Source organism: Sturnira hondurensis, unplaced genomic scaffold, assembly GCF_014824575.4.
Source record: "Sturnira hondurensis isolate 20B ecotype Veracruz unplaced genomic scaffold, ASM1482457v3 Scaffold0001120, whole genome shotgun sequence".
Classification (NCBI taxonomy): domain Eukaryota; kingdom Metazoa; phylum Chordata; class Mammalia; order Chiroptera; family Phyllostomidae; genus Sturnira; species Sturnira hondurensis.
The window spans coordinates 3156770-3177702 of NW_028073751.1; the positions used below are offsets into that span (position 1 = coordinate 3156770).

General features: G+C 51.7%; 1 protein-coding gene across 2 annotated transcripts; it reads right to left on the reverse strand.

Annotated features, from left to right (window-relative positions):
- Nucleotides 1-126: 126 nt before the first annotated feature.
- HBEGF (heparin binding EGF like growth factor) lies at nt 127-11365 on the reverse strand. 2 transcript variants are annotated; one of them, XM_037061827.1, is made up of 6 exons: nt 11001-11365; nt 10625-10798; nt 7643-7817; nt 2351-2506; nt 1859-1949; nt 127-1565 (listed from the first exon to the last, which is right to left on the reverse strand). In XM_037061827.1, exons 1-5 carry the CDS (start codon nt 11044-11046, stop codon nt 1877-1879), a joined length of 624 nt encoding a protein of 207 aa, XP_036917722.1. In that variant the 5' UTR covers nt 11047-11365; the 3' UTR covers nt 127-1565; nt 1859-1876. The 2 variants fall into 2 exon arrangements, with proteins under 2 accessions (XP_036917722.1, XP_036917716.1); XM_037061821.1 differs by having other exon boundaries at nt 7643-7820.
- Between the last annotated feature and the right edge of the window lie 9568 nt (nt 11366-20933).

The following is a 20933-nucleotide window of genomic DNA, read 5'->3' on the forward strand; positions in this document are numbered from 1 at the left end:
AGTACCACCATCACAGGGCTGTTGGCGATGCTGAGAGAGTGAAATAAGCAGGTGTGGTGTAGACCTAACATCAAACCAGGGCTTAGTTAAACCAGTTCCCAGCTCAAACAAACAGACAGAAGGCTATGGAGTAAGGGTTATCTTTATTTGAATTGCAAAGTATAAATATGAACCAGTTTTGGAAATACAAGTTGTAACAGTTGAGAAATGGCACCAGAAACTTCCAGAAGGGACCGTGACAGCATTCGTTCATAGTTTCGGTGAGGTGGGTAGGTTTACATAAAAGCTGTCCTCACCTCCACACTAGCTTCTCTGTAGCAATTCATAGGTTATCAATTACCGAGAACAGTCAGCTGCAACGTTTCCTGTTCCTCCTTGGTCAGTTTTTTCCGCTAATACCTTCTCTTGATCAGCCTCTGCTGCACTGACCCCTGCGTGGAGTAGCACCAGAAGAGCGGCAGGAGTAAGGGAAATGTCTCGACACAAAGGAAAGTGAGTTCCCACTCTGTGGGCCAGGCCTGATGTGGGCCAGGGCTGATGCGGGCCAGGGGCCGGGGAAGCTGCAAGCATGGAAGCCCAATCGCTTCTGAGATTTGGCGGAGAAACACCGATCTCTGTTATGCTTCGACATCAGCACCTTGGGCTTTCAAAACACAAACAGTGGACAAAATCGCCTAGGCAAGACTGCAGTCCGACTCACAGAGTGGATCTGACAAAGTTAACTCCTATGTCCTGACCATACAGACCACCCCCCGTGGCGCTCTGACCACGGAAGATCTTCGGAAATGTGGGCAGACGATAGCTTGCTGCAGACGGGCCACAGAGCCACCTCAGATTTGTGGCAGAAGACAGTGATGCTGAGCCAGATGGTGGGGGACTGAGGCGGGGGGTAGGGGGCGCCAGGAAATCCCAAAGTAACAGTCTAGGCACTTGAAATATTATTGTTAGATTGTTAAAAACTAAATAAATTAACATACATAGAATAAAATAAATATATAATTTAAGAGGCATTTTTACAAACAAAAAAAAAATAGTTGTTATTTTTCCATTTGGGTAGAAGTCCCAAAATTCAGAGTTCTCAGGCTTAAGGTATTTCACAGTTAGCTCATCAAATCCAGCGCCGAAGGGTCCAATGGCAGATCCCGTGGTAACTACCCGAGTCTGTGGGTTTTCAATCTTTGTTACTTTCTTAGAGTCCATGAACCTTTCTTTCTCCTCTCCTTCCTTTTCCTCCTTTCAGTCACAGATCCTGGAGCACATGGAATTTAACTGGCATCTTAATCCAGAAGACAAGTGTTTAAACAAACTTTACAGGTTAAGTGGGGGTTGGTGGAGGGGAATCAGAAGGGCTTGACGGTCCCTCGCTTTCGCTTCCTTCTCATCCAGACCCCATTGGACACGTTCTGTTTGGCACTTGAAGGCTCTGGTAAAGCAATTAAGGGAGGCCCAATCTAGATGGCAACTGGGGACAAAGGGGTCTTCACAGCTTGTTGTGAAGTCCTTTCCCTCTGCAGAGTCTGTGATCCGCTTGTGTCTTCTCGGAGGTAGCAGTCCCCAGCTGATTCCTAAAGCACAAGAGGAAGGATTTTAAAGCTGGATCCAGTCTTAACAGTCTCCCAGGCCCAGTCTTTCTAAGTGGGAAGATCACCTGGGAGGGCGTGGAAGCAGAGGGGATGAGGGCAGGAGAAGCTGAGCTCGCAGGCAGCCTTTTTGAAAACAGTTCTGCAAGGGGGCCCTGACCCTAGGCCGCCCTCCCAGGTCAAGCCAACCCCTAGGCCAAGAGGAGGATTCAACAAGCCTTGAAACAGAGCCCAGGAAAGGTGGTGATGGTGCCAGGGGGCAGAGAAGGGACTGTTACCTTGAGCACAAGTCTCTCTCAGTGGGAAGTAGTCATGCCCAACTTCACTTTCTCTTCATTTTCCACATCATAACCTCCTCTCCTGTGGTACCTGAGGAGGGTTAAGTTTTGTGAGCAAGCTGTGCCTACTACAACAGGGCACAGGTTCCAGAGAGGATCCTTCGAAATGGTGATGCAGTGGTGGCTGCATCCACTACTCGGGAAAGCCCAGAGGGACAGCAGCCCAATACACCTGGTCAAAGGTCCAACTGCCCCAAGGGACCCAAACTGTCTCTAACTGCAGGCTACAATTTGCTAAGAAATTTTTACCTCATTCATACAATTCTCACAACATCCTTATGAGGACCTGTCCTCAGGAATGCAATCAGAATGCTAGCCAAGAATCTGGGGAGCTTGGAGGGCTCATGTGACCACCAGGCGGAGGACCCAGCAGGACGAGGAGGAATGGAAGTGATTAGCAGAAAGAGCCTGCAGGGGGCCCCCAGCACTCACCTAAACATGAGAAGCCCCACGATGACAAGCAGACAGACAGACGACAGCACCACGGCCACCACAGCCAGGATGGTAGTGTGGTCATATGTAGATAAGGGATTTTCCACTGGGAGGCTCAGCCCATGGCACCTCTCTCCATGGTAACCTGCGTGGCAGCTGATTCAAGACAGAACGAAGCAGAGATGACATCATCGGTTTGGTCTCGCACTCTTGAGAACAGCCCACCTACAGGAGCCTATTGGTCCCTGACCACAATGCCTACCCTCTGCCCTTCCCCAGCAGGGACGCTTTCGAGGCCCCTCTGAGGGCTCTATGGCCTTCCTCCCTCGCTCCGCACCCCCTTCTCCACTCCCTCTGATTCTCTGCCCTGAGATTCCTGCTCCAGGCAGGGAAAAAGGGAGGGAGGACTCCAAGGTCTCAGCTAGATGCGTTCCACGTGTGGATGATTTATTGCATGTGTGTGAAGACGGTCTGTTTAAGCCGGTTAAGGGGACTTAGTCACATGAGCTGGTGGGTTAAGCTGAGGAGATTCGGTAACGCTCCCTCTAGTGAGGCCCCTCACCTCTTGACCCAGAAATAAACCGGGCCTTCCCCATCAATACTTCCTGAGTCCAGTCCCTCTCTGCCCCTGCCCAGCCTATTAATAGGTCCTGTGCCTGTGCCAGAAGTCACTTTTCTCAAGTCCCCTTCATTTAACTCCCAGCTCCCCGTAGGCGCAGAGCCCCACTTGAGAGCTCAACTTTGGCCTTTGGCCTCTGAACACTGGGCTATGGGGTCTCCTTCATCGCAGGATAAAGTGAAGAAACCAAGGCAACATCTTGCCCAGCTGCCCTACTACAGCATGGAAGAACGTCAGGAACAACCCCTTGGCTCCTCTCACTCTAGAAATAAATCAGATGGCAACTGCCTCTTCTAACACAAAGCACTTCCTGGAAGCTCTTAGGAAGACTAGGAAGCACTTCCAATTGAAGGAGCACATGTCTGCCCCCTCCTTTCTCTGGGCAACGGGAAACCCTTTGACATAGGTGGGAATGCCAGGGGCTTGCAGCGAGACAGAGCTCTTTTCCCCGGGGGCATGCAGCAGGGCAGAGAAGTTGATTGTCTGACCCCGAATTCAGCGAGCTGCCCACTCACACACATAACTGCCCACTCCCTAATCAGGGGGTGCAGTGCATTGTCTGCCTGGGGACATTAGGCCACTAGCTACCCAAAAAGCACTGAAAACCTGGGGCCCTGTACTCTGAGCTCAGCCTCCTTTTAGGAAGCAGGTTGTGCACCTGGTGCCTCAGAACAAGGAATCATCCCTCCTTCCTGCTGAGAGGTACCCGGGATGCAGACCTGTCCATCAGTGATCAGTGGAGGGGCCAGGCTGCCCCCGCCTTCCTGCCCAGCACCTCTCCTGGTCTCAGCTCCTCCTGGGTGCTTTGGGGAATGCCTCACTGCAGGATAAATGTGGGTCAGTCCCCCTATACACACAGCAGAGCACACTCCAGGCATCTGTCTCATCGGCTCAGGTGGGCAAAACCATGGCGCCCTTTCTGCCAGGACGCAGAGGAAGTTCACAGGAATGCCCAGGAAAAGTCTCTCCTGCACAGATGTCAACAGTTTATAGGGCACTATCTTATCTGTGAGCTCAGCTGAGACCCCTAACACCTTAGTAGGCAGGTACAGCCCAGTTTTACAGATTGAAAGACTAAGGTTAAGGATCAGAGAGATTGATTTGCTAAAAGTTAAACAACTAGAAAGCAGTAGGACCAAGACTAGAAACCAGGTTTGGCAAATTCCAAATTCATGAACAGTGCAGGTCACCCCCAGAAAACACATCTCTGAGGGGTTGACAGGCTCCTGAGGCTGTCTGACTCTGCTCCCCATTACTACTGCTGTTGTTAGTTATTATTAACTCGAATAATAAATAAGCCAAGTACTCTGCTAATTTCTTTACAAGGACCATTTCATTTAATCTTAAAAACACCTCTATGAAGTACGGCTTACTATGCCCATTTTAACGATGAAGAGACTGAGGCTTAACTTCTTGGACAGTTTGCCCAAGGTACACGGCTAGTGGGTGGTAGGGCTCGGATGCAACCCAGCAGTCTGGATGACTTCAGAGACTGTGCTCTCCCGGTGGGGGGCGGGGTGGGGAGCCGAAGTGGAGCCTGCTGTTCACTTCCTATCATTCAAACCCCACAGGTAGTTACTCAGATGATAGAAATAAAGGCTGGCCTCAGAGTCCTGCAATCCAGTTACATAATCCCTCCACCCCCACCCTGAGTCAAAAGGATAATAATGTAAACATCCTAATATTACCCCCCCGCCCCCTCCCTCTGCAGCAGACTCCTGGATTCCCCAGGGAAGGAGGGTAAGCACATTCCAAACATCCCCCGGTGGGGGCAAGATGGTGTGTCTTCCCCAGAGCCAGCATCAAACTGGGACACATCCCTCCCACCCATGTCTGTGACCCACTTCCGAACTTGTATTACAACAGAAGCAAGAACCTCTAGGGTCCAGAGATGTCTTCCAAAGTGGGTTTCTCCAGCTCCACTCTAGGATGTGGAGGGGGCACCATCTGGTGTGGGGGTCTCAGAACACATGAGTTCCAGAGAGGTCCTGCTGCTATTTCTATCCAGGCGATCTTGAGCACGTTACGTTTACCTTTCCAAACTTCGATTTTCTCATGTAAGACACGAGAGTAATAAATGCCTACCTTACTCGAGTATTGTGAAGATCAAATAACATAGACAAAAGCATTTAATAAGAGGCTAAGTCCCTCATACATGTGCATTATTATGTAACGGACTCCAGAGTGCACTGCCCATACCTGAGGAATGGGGCACCAAAGTCAGATGGAGCCAAAGAGAATGGGCTCGAGATTCCTCCTCAGCACCTGACGGAGAGGCAAGGAGAGCCCCCAAGCCCGTCCCTATGCCAGCACTGAGTCCTCCTCAGCCCCACTGCCCCCAGGTCTCTGCCAGCCACAGGAAACCCTGCAGCCAATATCTGGGTCAGCAGGCAGTCAGGAGCCCCAGGAAGCTGCTCTTTGAGGGCAACCTTCGGCTGGTGACACAAAAGAGCTTTCCTGAGGACAGCGGCTGTGGACGACTGTTTTAGGAAGCTGGCTAGCCTCAAGTTCACCACAGCAGCCTGGACACGCCCTGTGGCGGCTCCTGGGTCTGGAGGCAAGGAGGAGCCACAGAGGGCCCCAGATGTGGGTGTCCAGATGTCACATTGCCTCAAACCAGGAGCTCTGCATCTTCTCTTTGCTTTCTGCCCTAAATACCAAGTGCTGGAGGCAGGAGGCAGCCACACCAGACCCAGAGTCCAGCCCTGTGAAAATACGCCTACGAAGCAGATACAAAGTCTTCATATCAGATTGCCCTTCTCTCTGGCTAGTAAAAGCCTTCAGAGACCTCCGGGCGAACAGCTGCCCTCTATAAAACCCCCGCTCAAACTCTGTGAGGACAGATGGGGAAGAAGGACGCAAGCCAACACTGAGAGCAGCCCGGGGACATAAAAAGCATGTTGGACTGGAAGTCAGGCACCTGAGTCCCTGTCCTGTTTCCATCCACTTATTTAGCTGTTGATCTCAGGCAAATCACTTCCTACTTCCTGGCTCCGGTTTCCACATCTTTCAAGTAGAGACAGCAAGCGCTGCCTACCCAGCAGGGGGCTTCTGAGCACCCCATGACAGGACTACATCTCCCCACCCCCTAGAATAGATGGCATCAAGTGGGTGCTCAACATACACCTATTGGGCTCAGCTCACGGTGCATGTTAACTGTGGAGCTTCAGGGCAAAGGAGAGAAGCATCTTCATGGTTATCATCACCATCCTAGGGCCACCCCTATCTAGGTCTGTGGGTTTAGGAGGTGGCTTGAGCCCAGCTCTCCAGGACAGCAGCCCTGCAAGGGTTCTCAGCTGAGCAGTGGAAGTCCACCCACCAACACCCTGAACCAGTTTGGCCCAGACAGATGCCTGGCCTTAGTCCCTCTTGACTACCCTCAGAGTCACTGCCTCTACCCTGTGCCAATGATGCCATTTTATAAATTTAAGACAAACATTCCCTGCCTTATCCCAAGACCTATGGGAAGGATTACTTGGAGACTGTCTTTGTCATTCTTCAGCAGCCCCCTCCCATGTCAAGCTCCTGACGAGGATGTTATAAGAGAGGACACACGAATGACCATGAACCTGGTGGGGAGTAACGAGTCTGTCTGCCATGTGCCAAGTACCGGGCAGCTCGGCTATGTGAGATCAGATGAGACAAGGAAGTTTTAAAAAGCCAAGGGATCTGCACCATCACAGTACAGGAGATGCCAGGCAGCCAGTCTTCTTGACAGGTTGGGAGGTGGTGTGCACCCAGCAATCTCCTGGCGGGGGCCAGGGTCTCCCAGGTCACAGAGCCTGCCTCCCCATAGGGCCTCGTGCCCAGCAGAAGCGTGGATGTTTACAGCCTGACTCGAGTGTTGGCCTCAGGCACACTGGCGACATTATGCCTGCCAGAGAGCGTGGCAGTGCCGTCATCCCTGAGGGGTTGCCAAGACAGCCGTTTGCTGGGCTTGGCCTAACAGATCAGCTGGGGAACCCATGGCCCCTCCACCCACACCCCTGCCCGGGGAAGGGTGGTGCTGCCTGCCCTGGGGGCTGATGCCTACTGGGTCGGGTTCCATTTCCTGTGAATCTTGCACAAAGGGAGTGTTCTCCCACCCCTTGGCCAAAGGCCAATACCCAGCATGTCCCCCACCGCCTGGCCCTTGTTGCGGGGGAAGGTGGAGGAAGGAGGAGGGGGTTCTCCCCACTCCCACGATGATTGCTCTCTGTGCAGTCCTATTGTGCCTTAGATTCAACCGCAATTAGCTCACTCTTGTGCACGCATGTCCGAGTACATGCACACCTGTACTGCATGGGTCCAAATGTACCTTGTATCTGCCTGCTGGGCTTGAGAAAGGAGGCCTCGGGAGCCCTGCTCCACCCAAAACACTCTGCCAGGTCTCCTACTGATCCATCCCATCTGGAGCAGGCATGAGGCAGGGATGAAGGACCTGCCTTGAGCAAGCAGGAAACGTCCCCAAGAACACAACAAGAACATCACAGACCCACACCACAGGAAATTGCATCCTATGCGGGGGAAGCCCCTTCCTCTGACTAAAAATACTTCCCTTCCTCCCAACTTCCGCCCAGAGGTTGAGAAGAAACTGGGTGGAATTTTGAATTCCAGGAACAGTGACAACTAGGAACAGCCACGTGGCTGAGAAAGAGCGCGCGGACAGTCAGGCTAGGGGCAGGGACACTTACATGCAGGATGGGGCCCGGATCTCCTTCACATATTTGCAGTCTCCATGAATGCAGTAGTCCTTGTATCTGCGAAGACATGGGTCTCTCTTCTTCCCCAAGCCCTTGCCTTTCTTCTTCCTTTTCCCACGCTCCTCCTTGCTGGGTGTGGCCAGAGCTTGCGGCTTGGAGGAGAAAGCTACTGCAGGAGATAAGCGCTAGGTTAGGTCTTTGACTCCAGGGGAGAAAAAGAATCAGAACAGCACAGCATCTCAAAGGAGGGTAAACTCTTTGATCCCACCTGAAGTCAGAGGCCTAGAAAGGCCCGTGGGCTCCGTGCCTCCCAGGGACTGAAGGAAGACTGGGCAGAGCCCCTAGAAAGTAGTGGAGGAAGTAGAGGCGAGTGGGGGTCCCAAGGAGGGCATTTCACAAACTCAGTTTAAGATCCTCATTCCAAGAATGCTAACTCCTCTTGAGTAACTGCAGCTCACTGGGCAATTCTACCAACCTCACCCCCACCCCACTCTCCTTCCCACCTCCTACTGCCCCACACCCACTTGGTGCTATTTTGGCCTTAAATCATTTCCTGATACTGCACTCAGTGACCCGGTTGCAGGAAGACAGCGTCAGAGATAAAAACTGCTGCTGCAGAAGGTTCTGGAGGGGTTTTGTGTGTGTGAGGGGGGTACTCTTTAAGTAAGAGCAGTGCCCATGTCCAGGTGGCCTCTTCTGGGGGACCTGTTAGCACCAGAGTACCGTGAGCCCAGTGCAGAGCCAGGCTCAGGAACAGCAAGAAAACCATCCCTGGTCGGGGCCTTGCTTTTCTGAACGCAAACAAAATATTTGCCCTGCTCTGTGCCCTTTGCAGCTCACCATTTCTCTCAAAGGTCCATTTACATGTACCCGCAAAATGTCCTGGTTATAGCTCCCTAGGATGGGGAGTATGGTGTGTACAAGTGGTAGAAAGATGAAAAGTAAGGAACTATCCAGAAAGTACTGAAACAACAATGACTGCCCCCATCCTTTCCATGCTTCCAAGGCGGAAAACCACCTCACACAGACATCCGCTGGGCCTGACCATGGGCGACACCCATCAGCCCAAGGGTCTGACACCAGTCCTTCTCTTCCCTGCCCACAGCAGAAAAAAAGGTGCCCGCTGTCCACAACTGTAGCCCCATGTCTGGCAGACAGGTGAGCATCAAATGTTAGACTGGAGACCAAGGGTCCTCAAGCCAAAACAGCATGGCTTTCCATTTCAAGTGAAATACTTGAGGTCCCAAAAGACAGTGACTTGGCCCAGGCCATACAGGGTTGGGATCAGAAATATGGCCTCTGGACTCCATATCCAGTGCTCTTTCCCAATACACTAAGCTGTCTCACATACCCGTCCCCTCCCCCGGACAAGTCTGGAGCACCTGGGATGTGGAGCCAGGAATGAGAGACAATGAATGGGCCTTGAGGTGAGCAGACCTGGGCTCTCATTTCAGCCACATGATCTTGGACAAGATGCTTAATCTCTCCGAGTGTTGGGATTTTTGGTAAAAAGTGGACAGTAAGAGTTCCCATTTCAGAGGGTTGCTATAAGGATTAATTAACCTATAGTAACATGTTGAATACTTGGAACACAGTAGGCACTTAAAAAATGGTAACACTTATTTCAAGTGATAGGATACCCTGAGAAACAATCTTCACCCAGCAAAGCCAAGAGACAGGAAGAGAGAGAGGTGCCAGCAGTCCCCAGTCCCCAGTCCCCTCCGGTGCAGACCCAGGCCCCTTCTGAGCTCAGAAGGTGAGGCAGATGTTGAGAGAAACTCAAGTGACCACAGCTGTGGTGAAACTGAGGCAGACAACCCAAGCCAGTGAGAAAGAGGAGGGGAAAAGTGACAGGGTGACAGCCAGTCTCCGGTCCGGGAGAGGGAGCAGTGAGTCAGGTCTGCAGAGGTATGAGGAGCAGCTGTGTGGGTGGAGGGTGAGTCACAGGCCAGGCTCTGCCCAGCCTAGAAGGAGAGGGTCAGGAGCACTCACCGGTGACCCCCAAGGTCCACTGTGAGATGATAAAGGATGAGAGCCCAGGTTCAGCTTTGCAACAGAAACTTCATTTTACAAAGCAGAGACAGCACCCAAGGGAAGCACTGCCTAAGGAGGGAGATGAGTGGCTGGGGGGTGGGGCTAGAACAGGTGGGTATCTTTCCAACCAAATATAGTCATTCCGGTGCTCCCAGGCTCAGTCCCTGCTCCACCCTCCTGAATTGCTGCAGGTGGCTGGGGCTCTCGCAGCAGGCAATGCCAGTGACTCTGGACTCTGTCCTGTCTGTTCCTATACTCAGCCACAGCCACATCTGCCTGTTGGAGGATCCCACTGGGCTCTTCCTCCCTTGGATGGACCCAGGGACTCAAGGGGGTCAGGAAGTCTCCAGACTTTGGGTAGGATTTGTAGATACCCAGCATTTCAATACAGCTCCTAAGGACCCAGTGCTCATCATTCATAGCCTTCCCAGGAAGTGCTGGCTTCACCTGGGGGAGACCAAGAGTTTCTCATTCCCCTCTGTTTCCCCAACCTGAAGACAAGTGGATGGAGAAGACTTACACTGCATACCTACTATGTGCCTAGCCTCTCCTCGTCTGTTATTTTTTACAGTCATTTGATGTGAGAATTAGGGCTTGGGCCCATTTTTACATAGAAACTCTAGAGAAAGCATCCCAATCATTCCTCGTTCCTACCACCCAGCTTACTTAGGAAGAAGATACAGACCCGACACCTTGCCTGCCTCCATTTGCTCCAAGGTACCCAGCAAGGCAGCAACTTGACATATGGCAACCAAGGGCCAAAAAGAGCGCGACCCCTATTCCAGGATCCCTCATTATGCTCGCCAGGCCGATCAGCTTTTCCCTGAAGTCCTCCATGAAAACCCCAAACCCACAGGTGTGCCCAAACAAATGAATCCCGGATCTGCTTATTCTTCACCTGCCCACCGGGGTCTGAGGATGGGCAGCCCCCACACCCACCTCTGAAAAGGTCTAGGTCGGCCTCTTTCAAGTCCAGGGCTTCCCGGCCCCGTCCGCCTCCCGGGGTCAGCAGCTGGTCCGTAGATTCCGTGGGAGATCCCAGGTTGCTGGTTCCACCCTCCAACCCTCTACGAAGCCGCTCCAGGCTCTCTCCGGTCACCAACGCTGAGACTACTGAGAGTGAGAGGGTAAGGCCGCATCAGACCCTCCGCCAGACCCCGGTCGCCACGCACCAATGCCAGAGCCCGCCTACCAGGGAGCACGGGCCCCACCAAGTGGCCCACGCCGGGGGCGCAGCAGCGACCTTCCCCGTACCCCCCGCAGAGCGTCCCCACCCCCCGCCCCCGACCTCCGGGGGCGTCGGTAGCCCTCTCACCTGCAGCCAGAAAGACCTTCAGCACCACCGACGGCAGCAGCTTCATGGTCGCGGACCCGGCGAAGGAGGCACGGCGGCAATCAATCACTTTGGAGGCGGCGGTCAACGGGCGCTGGCACGAGAAATAGGGTGGGAGGGGAGCAGGAGATTCCGCGGGGCACGGACTGCTGCCGGCCTCCCGATGCAAGTCTTGCTGGGACCTGCGAGGATCTAAAGGCCCCTGCGTGTCTGTTTGCTCACTCCGTCGGTCCGGGCGTGCTCCTGTCGGCCCAAGCCCCTGAGCCCGAGTCAGGCTGGTCAGCTACGTGATGCGCGCAGCTCCCTCGATCGACTGAGCGCTCCCGGCGCGCGGCGGGGAATAAGGCTCCGAGAGGCGCCGACGCTCCGCCCCACCTCGCGCCGCCCCCTCCCCCTCCCGCGCCGGGACACTCGCCCGGCTCCCGGCGCCTGCTGCCTAGACCCCGACCCCGCGGGCGCGGCGGGGAAGGGGGCGGGAGTAGGGGCGGTGCTCACATTTTTTGGGACCAGGCCAGGGCAGCCACGGCCTGACTGGGTAAGACTAGTGCCCGGCAGGTGGCGGGGACCAGTTCCTACCTTTCCCCAAACCCTCGACCTGCAGCCGTGTGACTGCGGAGCTGAGCTCTGCCCTTGGATACCCCTCGTTCCTTCCGGTCTCCCTGGCCCGGTCCCTAAGGCCATCCCTTCTCCAAAGTGAGGCTCTCTACCATGTCTGTCTGAGTTTCAGAAACCCGCTTCTTTGCCTACCAAATACATAATACCAGTAAATAATACATTTATTTGTCATTTAAAAATTAGACGCATGAATACCAGCAGGTCTCACGAGCCCGGGGTAACCAGAGTTGCAGTTGCGGACACTTGGTATCAATCCGACAAAAGCGAAGGAGGCTAGGATTCTTCCAACCTCCCCTCTTCTGTCCCCCAGAGGACATTGTGTCTGCTAGGATTTTGGGACTATGGATTATAATTCCCAAGATTCTGGGATTGGAGAGACACAGAATGTGAAACAAGCCTCGTGCCTTTCCTTGCCTTTGAACACCACCTTTCTTCAGAAACATAAAAGCTGAGACCCGCTTCTGCAGAACACGCTGCTAGCTAGCCTAGGGTAGCTTTGTTCGACAGGTGCCAGGAGAGTGGTGTATTTCTCTTCCAACCTATTTGTTGTTACAGGGGTCTTCTGGAGTCAATGTCCTGACCCAAAGAAATGACTCTCAGTAGGTATTTCAGCTCCTAGGAACGTGCTGGGGAGGGATTTGTATGACACAGGGCTGGGTTGGCATTCAGAGCCCTCAAATTGTGCCAGATAGAGCTGCTTGCCTGATTCAGCCCATGTGTAGGGATAAAAACAGGCCTGCTATTTATACACAGTCTATCCTACTGTCCCTCCCCATCCCTGCTTTTGCAGGGGTCAATCGGGCTCTGCCCTCTTAACCTGCCCCCCACAGCCCTCCCTGGGTTCTAAGGTGCACTGGAATCACTGCAGCCCTGAATTGGAATCCTGCCTTTTTAATTACTGTGTGACCTTGGACAAGATATTTATTCTCACTGAGCCTCAGTTTCCACATCTCTGAAATGGAAATAACAGTAATAATATGAACACCTACTTTGGAGAGAGGTGTATGTGTGTATGTGTGTGTGTGTGTGTGTTTGAGAGAGAGGTTTTTGAAGACGAACAAGGGAACGCATAATGCAGTGCCAGGCATATTATACACTCTCAGTAAATGTGACATCATCGACATCATCATCATCACAAAGCACTCTGCCTTGCCCACTCTCGTCCCTTAGAGGCCTCTTTTCTCCCCTTCCCCCACAGGCTTGGGGTTCCGTGCTGTGGTTTGGCTGGTTTCGGGCACAAGATTACCTGTCACCCATTTGGCCAAGTGCCCCTGTGGAGTTATTCCTTTGGGTGGCCAGTGTTGGGCTGAGGACTTCAGTGGGTGGTCAGACCAGGCCACACCTTTGTTCTCCCTCAGCAACTGCCTGATCACCTGCTCCCCCCCAACCCCCCACCCTAAAAAGCCACCTTGCGGTCAGGGCTGTCCCCAGGGGAGGGTGGAGGGGAACACTTCTTGACACACAGCCAAGTCACTCTTCTTTCCCTGACCCAAGGCCAAGTTCACACCCTGCTGTCCTGTCCCAGCCTGCTGATCCCTTCGTGTGCTCTTCCGCCTTCTCACTCCCACATCAGCCTTAGTCCCATTCATGGGGCAACTCCAAGCTTTTGTCACACCTGGTAGCCTCACCCCAGATAGGTTTGTGTGTCAGCCAGTTCTTATGGGAAGGGCCTGGAGAAGAAGACAAAAGGCCTGGAACGTATGTGGACAGTCACTTCCCCTCGCAGAACACTTCGTGTCTCCTAACCAATAAAGAAATTGCAGTTAATGCTGGGACAACTTTATTAACTCATTTATTCCACGAACATCCACTGAACACTTTTCAGGCGCTACGGACACAGCAATAAACCGGACAGCCAAGGATGCGCCTTCATGGAGCTTTACTACATCCACAGTGGGGGACACGGGCAGGACAAGGTCCACGAAGAGGAAAAACAGGTGCTGTGATGACGGAGCCAAGATAAAAGTTAAAATACAATGATGTTCTATAAAACGATGTGCCCTGGTGCTTGGGATGATGACCTAGATTTGGTGACTGATTAACAAAGGCCCCTCTGAGCAGGCAGTATGGAAGCACGAACAAGCAGGAACCGTACTTGTGGTCGTCCATGGCAAAAAGCGGTCCAAGCCATGCAAATAGTGCAAAAGCTCTGATGGGGGAACAAGTGTGGAGCATTCAGGGAATGAAAAAGAGACCAGAAAGGAAAGGGGAATATGACATCACATTGGAGCAAAAACTAGAGGCAATAACAGATGTTACCAAGGAAGACCCTGGATTTTATTCCCTACCATTGTGAGCATCAAATGGGGTGTCAACGGGAAAGCACAGTCATGCAGATTCTTTCATGTCTTCCCCTACCTGCCGTTTGGCTGTCAGGTGCCAGAGACACACTTCTAGGGAAGCAGAGTCCAAATACACGGGCCACTCCATTTCTCTGACTACCCACTGATCACGAGAAAATTGAGTCTGGCCAGCAGTGAGTCAGAAGGGGTTCGGAGCCCTGGTATCCTGCTTCCCAGCCCTGCAATGGGTGCCCAGGCCTCTGGAGAGGCAGGTCCACAATACCCTGAATGCCACTGACTCACTGCTAAGCCACACAGAGCTTGATTTGGGGAGAACGCTCACAAGCTGGTGGGGAGGAGCTGCGCAAAAGGGATGCTGGTCGTGACAAGAAAGGTGGGGAAGGGACTTAGAGAGGAGCCGATCTGAGCCTCTTCCCCACTGTGGCTGAGATGTCTACACTAGTAGATTGTTCCCCCAAATGTGGCTATGCATCAGAATCATTTGGGAACGTATTAAAGATAAAAAGGGCTAAGGCCCAGCCCAGTTCTAATTCATAACCTGCTGTAGTGGGGCCCAAGCATTTACACTTCTGGCAAGTAATTCTTCACCAGCCAGGGCCAGAAGCATTGGTCTGCACAGTTAGCCAGGACAATGCATCAAACTTCTGAACAGTCTGATCCTCTAAGTCATAGGCAGAGGAGCTTTGAGTAAAGACACTTCCCGCATCCTCAACATTTCACGTGCATCATCTTGGTGTGATCCTCCCAACTGTCCCACAACTAGGCAATCCTCCCCATTCTAAAGGGTTGAAGCTTACAGAGGTCAGCACCAGCCCAAGGTCACCCTGTTAGTAAGAATCTAAGCCTCGAGCCGTGGCTGGTGTAGCTCAGTGGATTGAGCGCGGGCCTGCGAACCAGAGGATTGCGGTTTGATTCCCAGTCAGGGCACATGCCTGGGTTGCAGGCTGGTTCCCTGCAGGCCAACTCCCAGCAGGGGATGCACGAAAGGCAACCATACATTGATGTTTCTCTCCCTCTCCTTCCCCTCTAAAGATAAATAAATAAATAAAATCTTTTTTTTAAAAAAAAAAGAATCTAAGCCTCGATTTTTCCTGGACTTGTGCTCTTAAACTCAACACTACCCTGAATAAATGGATGAGGAAACAGCTGTCCTCTGTCTGCTTCTAGCAACAGAAACATCATAAGCCTTACTGAGGCTCAGTGCCCCATCTATCCTGGGGGTGAGGATAAGAATCCCTGCCTCACAGGCTGGAAGGAGGATTAGGCAAGGGCAGCAGGGCAGCCAGTGAAATGGGTACACTCTCAGGAGCCAGACAGCTATGGGTTCAAATTTTGTTTCTGCTTTTTTTTTTCAGCTTTCTAACTTTGGCTATGTTATTCAGCTTCTCTGACCTACAGTTTGCTCATATGCAAAATAAAGACAATAAAAGTAGCTATTATTACAGGCCCCTTGTGATGATTAAATCAGATCATGTGTATAAAGCAGAATGTGATGCCTGGCCCATAGTAGGTGCTTACTCAGTGACAGCTATTATTAAGAACAAATGCTTTTCTCTCTTTCTTACTTACTTTCTTTCTTTCCTTTCCTCCCTTCTTTCCTTTCTTCCTTCCTTCCAGTGGGGATTTCAGTAAGGTTGTTTTATCCTGGGCCAGCCGCCCTCAGAACTGAAGTGGCCCCCCTCTGCCAGTAGATGCCATGCTTATCGATAAGATGGGCATCTGCAAAGCCACTAGGAATTTTAGAAACCTCCACCCAAGAAAGCAACCCTGGCTTAGAGCTCAGAGAGAAGCATGTGCCCCTGGCGGAGGGGATTCAGCTGCTTTCTCCTCCCACTCTGATCGGGTGAGTCCTAAGCAGACCCAGGGCTCTGCTGGCCAGGGAGAGTGGAAAGGAGGGGGTCTCTGTTGAGGATACTTCTATTACCAGGTGGCTATGAGCCCAGTTAACCAAACATGGAAGTTCAGGGTAAGGGGTCACTGCTTCTTGCCCCAGGCAGGCTTCTCTCAAGCATGTTCCCTATTTGCAGCTGATCAAGCAGTTTCGGGGATGCAGCTGGAGTCGAGCTCAGGCCCGCCCTGTGGAGTCCCCTTCCTACGCTGACTGGAGGTAGTACTAGATAATGCCTCACCCACACTCGGAGGTAGACAGGCTCTCTTGTCTGATCGCCTGGGATCAGGAGCCATTTGAATAGGATGGAGAACAGCAATGGGTAAGGTGGGGAGAGTGTTTGAGAGGGTCAGGAATCACTGGCATCCCCAGAAAATGTTGGAGAAAGGACATTTACAGTAATGTACTTGGCTCAGGCCTGGATTCCAAGCCATCTGCCTCCATTTGGGGGCCCATTTCTGGGACTTTGAGGAATTAACACCTCCAGTCCCAGGGCTTCGGCCCTCTCCTTAGCACACACGGCTCTCTGTCAGCAGGACGGGGCAAGTGACTCCTCACTCACCCATCACACAATCCACCTCCTCTTCAAGCCGTGGGCCCCTCCTATGCAAAATGAGGGGTTGAAACAATTGTTCTGTTTCAGGCACTGGCCAGTGCCATCCACCACGAACTGTTTGCAGTCATACTGTGAAAATCGCACTGAAGCAATTCTGTGTCAATCAACAGTGCCTGACCTACAGGGCATGGTGGCCTTTCTCTCTGTGCCTCAGCTTCTTCGTCTCTGAATGGGGAGAGTAGCAATCACCTAAAAGATTCTTGTGGCAATTGAAAGAGAAAGTGCTTGGCAAAATGGAGAGTTCTGTATTAACAGATCAGGACTGTTATTAACTTGTCCAGGGCTCAACTCCAGAATGAGGTCACAGCCCATTCTGCACCAAGAATGTATAGGTTCAGTTCCCCTTGGGAATGCGGTCACAGAGCTTGCAGTTCCACAGTTGAACATTATCCACTTGCTCTTTTTATTAACTGAGGTTTGTTCTAAGGCAGTGGTTCACAGAGGAAGAGATACTGACCCCTAGAGGACACTCTAGGAATCTCTGGGTGAGCTTTTGGTTACTGATTGGGAGGTGAGTCCTCAGGCATTTGCTGGGGAGAAGCTGTCCAGCTCACACATTAAAAATTGCCCCCACATTCCACTTTTAAATGTCCCCCCAGCCTCGGTATGAATACCCCCTCACACAAGCGTCCCCCCCTTCCCACCCCCCAGTCCTGCCAGAGTTCAGATGGTCTGCCTTTGCCCTCTCTGTGGCCCCAACTACCCTGGCTCCCAAGACTGCCCGTAGCAGAAGGCCACCAGGCCTCCATTCCCCCTGGGTCCCACTTCCACCTCTTGGGCCCCGAGTGCCTGAGCTGGGCAGGTTGGTGAGAGATGCACGGAGGAACCCAAAGGTTTTCCTGTGGGCACCAGCAATCTCCCCCACAGGGAAGACGTGCTGCCTGGGTGGGCAGCCGAGGGCGATTTATATGGGTGAAAAATGTGATTACTATTACCTGAACTGAGAATTACCTCTGATTTACACAAAAATAAAAAAGAGTTTTTGCGCAGAGTTTTCCGGGAATGAATTTAGTGTGGACTGGTCATTATGGTGTTAGCTCAATGACCAAACAGTACGGCTGTGTCAGCCAGTATTTGCAGCTGTCACAGTCAAAGGAAGTCTGCATCGATGCAAGCAACGGGCCATTTCACTGACATTTGTAGAGCAGTTGTGACCAAGTATTTGTATATTCAAAGACTTTAAATCATTTTCTCTTCAATATTAATTAGGATACTGACTTTCTTCACAGAGTGAATGTGAAGATATTTTCTGTGAACTCTATTTCAGAATAGCAAGCAAGTATTAACGACATTTATAAAAAGAAAAAAAATACTGATTGTGAAAGGGTTGGGAACCCCTCATACACAAGAGTTTGAGCAATTCGCCCAACTTGTTGTAAGTGAATCTCTACTTGTGATAAAATCTCAAAAAATCTATACATACATACGAATGAGTTCATGTGGAAACTGGTGAGATCTGAATAAGGCCTATAGTTTAGTTACTAGTATCGCACTAATACCATTTTCCTGGTTTTGATATTGTACTGTCTGTCCTTAGGTATGGCGTTTCCATGGGGGAGGCCAGATGAAAAGCACCGACTGGAGACTTCCCTGTACTTTTTTTTGCAACTTCTATATTTCTTCTTCTATAATTAGACTCACATAAATAAATAGTTTCAAAAGTAAGTTAACCCCAGTTGGGTAGCTCAGTTGGTTAGAGCACTATCCTGATAGACCGAAGTTGCAGGTTCGATCCCTGATCAGGGCACATACAACAATCAACCAATGAATGCATAAATAAGTGGAACAACAAATTGATGTTTCTCTCTCTTCCTCTTTCTTTAAAAAGTTTTTAAAAATTAAAGATTTTTAAAAGGTTGTCCTAAGGATTACATAAGATAATGTGCCTAGTGCAATGGTTAAATACAATTGGCATTTCAGGGTATCATATTTTCTTTCTTCCCCACTCTGAGAGTGACTAGTTTCATAGTTATATAATGATTACAACCCCCTCTATTGTGTTGACTATGTGCCAGGTCTATTTCACATGCATTATTTCATTCAATAAAGCCTATGAAGTATGCACTTTTATTATTCACCTTTGGCTGATAAGAAAACTCAGGAAGAGCTTTGCTCAAGGACACCCAACAAGTCCAACTGAGCCAGGCAGAGACCCCAGTCTGAGACCTCCAGGGCCAGCTGGCCCTCGGCTGCCCACCCAGGCAGCACGTCTTCCCTGTGGGAGAGATCGCTGGTGCCCACAGGAAAACCTTTGGGTTCCTCTGTGCATCTCTCACCAACCTGCCCAGCTCAGGCACTCGGGGCCCAAGAGGTGGAAGTGGGACCCAGGGGGAATGGAGGCCTGGTGGCCTTCTGCTATGGGCAGTCTTGGGAGCCAGGGTAGTTGGGGCCACAGAGAGGGCAAAGGCAGACCATCTGAACTCTGGCAGGACTGGGGGGGTGGGAGAGCACTTGTATTAGGGGGTATTCACACCGAGGCCATGCCCCTGTCCCCCTCACAGTCCCTTGAGTCACTTGCCCCTGAGCATGGGGCACATTCTTGAAGGGGGTAGTTAGGGGATTCCAGGCTCCCTCAGGCCCTAAACCAGTTTCTATTCCTCCTGGGACTGAAACCAACTCCCCCCTCAGCACCCTGTGTCCCCAACTGGTAATAATGTAGTGACTCACTCTTCTAGTTCTTGCCCTGTGAGCTCCTTGGACTCAGGGCAAATCTCTCCAGGTCCAGACTGGGTTTGGTGGGGTGTGTTAGCGTGAGTCTCATTTCTCAGGGAGATGACGGCTCCCAGGTATCTAGTGGGGGGGTTGACCCACGTTTAGATGAGCCTGCTCGGCCCTCTCTCCCCATCCCTGTTGTGCTCCCACAACACCCCATCCCATCAAGCCAGTCAGCGTGGGCCAGGGCCAGAGCCAGGGCCAGGGCCAAACCGAGGATCGAGGATCCCGCCCTTGTCCTCTCGCTGTGATTCACTGCGCTGCTCAGCCCAAGGACGCAGCCCTACCGCTGCAGTCCGCGAGTAGTAGTGCCCCCGCGTGGCTTCCTGGAGAAGCGCATCTCGTCTCCCGCCCCCTCCCCTTCTGTGCGCCCAATGAACTTGTGTTGAGGGCAGTGAAGATGATAAAATACCCGCTCTGTGGATGGTACATTCCACTGTGTGTGTCTGTGTGTGTTTATCGCTTGTTTATAAACGATAAACAAATAAATAACGGATGGCAGTTACTAATAGTGAAAACTGCTAGGAATAAAATAAAACAGAGAAATGGGATGAAGAGAGACCTAAGAGGGAAACTCAGGGTGGAAAAGGAAGGCTTCCCTGAACAGACACCATCTGAGATGAGACTCAGGTGCTGGAGATCCAGCCCTGCCAGGATCTGGGGGGAAAGCTTTCCTTGCAGCGAGAAGAGCTACTGAGCCCTCCTCCGGTAGGAGCAGGCTTTGCAGAGCAAAGGCCAGCACGGCAGGAAAGCAGAGAGCAAAGGAAGAACCGAATGAGCTGTGGTCAGGGTGGGCTGGGGCCAGGTTATAGATCTTGTAGGCCATGAGCAATTTTAATTTTTCTTCTAGGAGTAGTGACAATTTATTGGGTGAGTTTTGGGCTCAAAAGTAATGTGGCTCAATGGCCTTTTACGAGGACCCCTATGACTGCTGTGTGGAGAATAGAATGGACTTTGGGCAAGGAAGGAAGAGTACAAGTAGGGAGATTATTGAAGAAATTAGAAAGCTATTGAAATAGTCCAGGTGAGAAATGCTGGCAGCTTGGATCGGGGTCGGCGTTGGAGGTGCAGCGACGCGGCTGGGTGCTGGATATAGTGTGAAGGTTGTGTCAGTAGGACTTGCTGATTGACCACGTTCTCCTTTGCTTACTGAGCTCCTGGAGCTTCTTCATGCATACACACACCCCAGCTGGCTCCTCCACCCTCACAGGGGGGCAGACCCCAGGGCCACAGTTAACATGGGGAATTTCCCAGTGAGGTTTGACAGAGGAATGCCAGACTCAGCCATTGTGTTCTGCATGAACTGCCTCCTCATTCCATCACTCACCCATCTTAATGGGCAGGGCCTCTGCCTGCTGTCTCCCTTACCCTGCCTGGCTTCTGCAGACCCAGTCACTTTTTAAGTCTCTGTTTGTCCAAATGAGTGACCTCAGGGTATGTTGGTGACACCCAAAATAGTCATGAGTGTTCATTGTTTTTATGTGATACAGAGCAGGGGGCAGCATACTCTGGCAGTGTCAATCCTCAGACCCAGGCCAACCACTTATTACTGTCTGTTTACACAAAACATAGTGAGGTCGGACCTGACCCCACAGAAAATGCACACAACACTTTGGCCCCAGCTAGGGTGTTTTGGAGAGCTTGGGAGAGTTCAGACTGGGCTCACAAACACCCTCAAACCAGTGGGAGAGGGGGAAAGCAAGAGAGGAGGAGGTGATCCGGTTGGCTCTAGAGTCAGCAGGCCTCGCTCTGTTTGTGTTGTGCTGCATGGGGTACATTAT